Raw genomic sequence first — 5,387 nt, 5'->3', positions numbered from 1 at the left:
GAAATAATATTATTATCATACATATATTTATATGTGGCACATTTAGGATGTAGCCTATGTAATGTCTGAAGAAATGGAACAAAATAATTACCACACAAGATTCTGATGTGACCAGTGCTGGGTGTGTAGGCTAAACTGTGGATTAAAGTGGAGTGATTGCAAGAAACAAAGACATTTGCTGCAACGAAGACAGCGTTTTAAGGTAGGCCGACACCGTTTAATACATTTTGTTGACTTATGGTTGTGCTTTGAAGCAGCTAGGTTTGGCTTATTTGCTGTATCGTGGGTTTATTGCACAATGTAGACAGACTTTTTGTAAGCTATAGCCTACTCTTCTAAAAATCCCCACACTCAAAACTTTGTGCCCGTGCTCATCCTGTCTTCCTTAAACGATATTTCAATAGGCCTACAAACTGTCAAAATGACAGTGGAGTGCACATTTGCATTTACAGTAGCGTGATGTAGCCTAACCTGCAACTAGTTCTAATGCTTTGGACTGTGATGATGGCTGCAGTGGTGTAGTCTACTTTTTGAAGTGGGTATACCTGTACTGTATATTTGAGCATTTTTTGATGTGGGTATACTGTATATATTTGTGCTATTGTAAATAATGGATCAATCAATTTTAAGTGGGTATACTGTAATCCCTGAAATTTTGAAATGGCTGCGTATACCTGCGTTTTACGTAGGGCCTAGACTACACCACTGGCTGTGCATTTCATCAAGGTGTAGGCTACAATTCTCCACTTCAGGTTGATATTTTGACAACACTAATGTCCACATGTAGTACGACTGCAGATTTCGTGGTTTTTGTGTTTTTGGTTAGGAAACCATGTTGTTCGCTTTGGGTTTTTTTTTTTTTTTTAAAGGGCCGCCAAGGGGGAAATTGTCCCGATGGGAAAAGTCCTCCCACTCCGCCCCTGCTAGTTGGTCAAAGTGGCAAGAAAGCTGAGCTCTTCTACCAGCCAAACTGAACTTTCACCAGCATTCTGCCAGTTGGCTGGTGTTAATTCGGAGCCCTGTTCTTGAGAGAGACAGAACGAATGACGATACTTGGATCACACACAGACGCAGCAGGACAGGCAGGCAGCATAACAAGGACTTTTTCACCAATGTGACGTCATGATAGTCACGACGACGAGACTACTTCTTGAGAGAGACAGAACAAATGACGACGTTTGGATCACACACACAGTTGCCAGCAGGACAGGCAGGCAGCATACTATTTCATCAACGTGACGTCATGATAGTCACGACGACAAGACTTCTCACTTGAGGGACAGAGCGAACGACAACGCTTGGATCACACACAGACGCCACCAATGCAGCAGGACAGGCATGACTAATCCACCCTTCGCACCGCACCGCATCACATCAAGCCATGGGACAGGCAGGCAGGCAGGCAGACAGGCATGAGCAATCACATGCACTCATCATTTCCCCATCTCCACTCCACTCTACTCCCACTCACTGGCTACAGTCACCGTCAGGGGTGTCGACATGGGGTGGGGTGGGGGCAAAGGGGTCAGTTGTGTCCTGGGCCCATGGAGAGGGGGGGAGGCAGTATTGAGTGCTCGTTATATTGCATGGGTTGGGTTGGGTTGGGTGGGGGGGGGCTTTCAGATGACTTTGTCCCGGACCCGGCCAAAGCTGTCAGCGTCCCTGGTCACAGTCATCAACACACAGGGGATTGCCCCAGGAGGAGGCCAACGCAATGAGACACTGTTTAGTGTCGCACTAGGGGATCCCATATGGCAGCACTTAGAGGGGGGCTAGACCAGATATCTGTCAGTCTAGCCGGGCAAATACACCGGCGGCGACGAGACTGTTTTTTGCACAAATGCCTTTTTATTTTTCTGTAGTCTTTGTTTTTTCCCCTCCCTGACTATTACCCGTGTTACATGTGTCTTGAAATGTCCATGTGGGCATGACGTGTATTTATGTAAGCTACTTGACACCTTCATTTCCCCCCAGGGATCAATAAAGTTACTTTACTCTACTCCAGCATGTCTTCACATAGTGATGTGCCTCTGCCACTGCGCAAGTGCACCAATAGGGGAATCTTCTTGGCTTACCATTACCGGTACATTACACTTAGTTCAGTGGGTGTTGCTTGTTAACCTTTTTTGTCAAAGCACCCCCTTACCTGTGACCAAGACAAGTTGTGCACCCCCACCCAAACTTCTACACGTGTATATGCAACAACAAAAAATCAAGTGATTCATTGCGATAATCTTGCTTGAGACATTAATCAATACCTTAATGACTTTACATTAAGTTCACTGATGTTCACTAGCAGAATTGTGGTTACACCCCAGGTTAAGCACCACGGGCTTAGTTGACACTTTTATCCATAGCACCATGGTTATTTTACAGGGTATTGGTTACAGTCCCTGGGGCGATGTGGGCCGGGGGTTATGTGACTTGCTCAAGGGCACTTCAGACATGGATGGAGGTTTAGGTAGAGGTAAGGGTGGGATTCGAACCTGCAACCAACTTATCTTTTAACACCCCCCTAACCATTAGGTCATGGCACAACAACACACTATACAACTACTGCCATGCAACATGTCATCATTGCGTAAAGATGACAGACTGATTTGAACCCACTATTGTGTGTCCAATACGCCTTTACAAGTTAAAGCGTGCTCCACAACGCCCTGTGACAGGTTAGGTTTAGGAATGGTTTTGGTTTAGGCACAATTTAGCTAGAAATTCGCCTTATGTTGCGGTTCTTGGGGAAAGTAAAGCAGAAGCATTGCTTTACTGATAGGTTCAGCTAACAGAAATGTGCTGTGGCAAAACAAAATCGCTGACACGGCGGGAAAGCTTTACCATTGCATTGAGGAGCACTCCTTTACTTCAAAAGGCGTCGCACCAACACGCTGAATGCACTGTAGTGCTATAGCGTGCGATACCTACGCTAAAACATGATGACAGCCTGTGCCATGATGTAGTGTCAGGGGTATTCAATTAAGTCACAGAGGGCCAGTTTTTCAAATTCCCTCCAGTGAAGGGGCCAAACGTAGAATCTGTATAACTGAGAGCAGCACGATGTCCGAGGTTAGGGTGCGAAACAAGCAGATAGCTTTCCAGACAGAACAGATATTCGCTTCTCTATTTTTTAGTCGCCTTAGGAAGGTCTATTTATGACACTGTTTTATGATTTTGTTTTAGATATGATTTCACTCTCATGTGAATGTAGCCTCGCGACGCCATCCTCTGTACTCCACCCAAAGATTTTGGCTCCGCACATCGTCTGGCAAAAGCCTCGAGCTCGGTTCTCTCAGTGTTTCGCCAATCAGCAAACAGTTGAGAGTGGTGACGTAGAACTCACCCGCGAGCTCCATTACTGATTGGTTAAGGTAACTATATTCACACTTTCGTTTTGTTATTTGTATGCTTTTGCGACGCTATAACGTAACAGGCATGCTAATAAAGCACAATATGGGTTTTAGTTTGAGTTTGGAACTTCAATTAATTTAGAGTAAGATCAGACCATCTCCCATCGTCTACGGAAACGGATTCCTCATGGCTTTTGACAGACTGATTGACGGAGTCAACAGTCGGCTATTCGCCCAGGCTAATGTGAATGCATAATAGAGATATTCCCAACCTGAAGTGCTAGTGATCACAAATTATGCACGGCCATAGGTAGCACACATATTTGTTTTCATTATTGTTCTGACCTTATGGGGGGGCAGAACCTTGCCATCCAAGACCACATCTGGCCCAAGGGCCTCCATTTGAATAGCCATGATGTAGTGGTCCTCATGTACTACCACATTACTAGTGTACTACTATTGCACTACTAGTAACACTAGCACAAAAAAATGCACACGTGCACACTCACATAGTGATCTGGAATCAAACCGTCTCTTTTATTTACTTTCATTTCATTGTCTTTTATTTTCTTCAGTCTCTGCATTGAGGCAGTGGCGCCCCTAAAGGCCAGTGATGGGTTTACAGGATGGAGGTAGATGGTCAGCAGCTTTGTCTCAATCCAGAGAATCTACAGGCACTACTGGACCTTCTGAACTCTTCTACCCTGACGCAGAGTGGTGAGCGTTTGTGTGTGTGTGTGTAAGGGGCCTTCTAAAATCCTATTTTCTAAAGCAGTGTGAGTGTGTGTGTGTGTGTGTGTGTGTGTGTGTGTGTGTGTGTGTGTGTGTGTGTGTGTGTGTGTGAGTGTGTGTGTGTGTGTGTGTGTGTGTGTGTAGAGGCCATCGCCAACCCCCTGCCCTGAACAGAGCAACAGCGCCCTCTGGTGTCAAAAGAGCAAAATAAAATAAAAAATAAAATAAAAAATAAGGTCTTCAGTCCAGTCCAATAGCACCCCCCTGTGGTACTTTTGTTTACTGTCCAGGGGGAAACAAAACTGAAACCCAGCTCTTTTGCTTTTATTTTACACGAACAAAAACCAAAAAAGCTTAAAAATCAATGTAAATAAATCCACCTCCCTGCAGCCTAGCGCTGCCTGCGTCTCGCTTGCCCCTTGTCCTGCGCCCCGCCACCGCGAGGGAACATGTTGTTACTATGCCGACCTGTCGCCTTCCGCCGCCTGTCCAGGAATCGTCCGTTCCACATGCGGGGTCCTCCGCCCCCACCACCACCACCACCACTATTCTCACAGTCCGGGACAAGCCCCGCCACACCTTTCTTCTTGCTTTTATTCCTCTTCCTCATCCACTTTGGCTCCTTAACCTTAGCAACGCCACCGCCGCTGCCGCCGAGCTCTTGTGCGATGTCCATCTGCGCCTTGGCCTTCAACTTGGCCTTCTGCTTCTTGCTGGGTTTCTTTACTGAAACAATAGTCACGTCGTCGTCACTCTGCGCCTTAAACTTCGCCTTCGTCTTCGCTCTACTAGCCTTTCTGTCGTTGAAGGGATTCTTGGCTGAGCCGGAGCGGTCGTAGCCATCTTTGATCTTGGCGATGGCCTTCATCTTCTTCTCCTGGAGGTTCTTGTTGTGGAGTCGTCCTCCGAGCCAGGAGGGCAGCGAGCTCTCGCGCTCCTTCTTCATCCGCTTGCTCTCCTGACGCTCGCGACGCTTCTCGGGCCAGGTGCGCTTCAGGTACTTCCTCTGGAGCAGGTCTGGAAAACAATATAGAGAGAGTTAATCTCTCTCTCTCTCACACACACACTCTGGAGCAGGTCTGGAAAACAATACAGAGCGAGTTAATATTGCTCCCTCTCTCACAGACACACACACACACTCTGGAGCAGGTCTGGAAAACAATACAGAGCGAGTTAATATTGCTCCCTCTCTCTCACACACACACAAACACACACAGGAGCAATGCAAATACTGCACAGTGAGTGAGTGATGCATACATTCTAGGCACATGTACACACACACACGCACGCACGCACGCACGCACGCACGCA

General features: G+C 46.7%; 1 protein-coding gene across 1 annotated transcript in view; it reads right to left on the bottom strand.

The window, feature by feature from the left end:
• Nucleotides 1-4,467: 4,467 nt before the first annotated feature.
• The window catches only part of zcchc7 (zinc finger, CCHC domain containing 7), a 5,226-nt gene continuing 4,306 nt past the window's right edge, over nt 4,468-5,387 (bottom strand). The window contains exon 8 of the mRNA XM_063189908.1: nt 4,468-5,093. Within this exon, the coding sequence (XP_063045978.1) occupies nt 4,468-5,093 (626 nt within the window). The remainder of the gene's footprint in view (nt 5,094-5,387) is intronic.

The sequence above is a fragment of the Engraulis encrasicolus genome, chromosome 23, assembly GCF_034702125.1.
Source record: "Engraulis encrasicolus isolate BLACKSEA-1 chromosome 23, IST_EnEncr_1.0, whole genome shotgun sequence".
NCBI classification, from domain to species: domain Eukaryota; kingdom Metazoa; phylum Chordata; class Actinopteri; order Clupeiformes; family Engraulidae; genus Engraulis; species Engraulis encrasicolus.
Note: the sequence above shows the minus strand (reverse complement) of the source record. Positions and strands in the feature narration are given on the sequence as shown.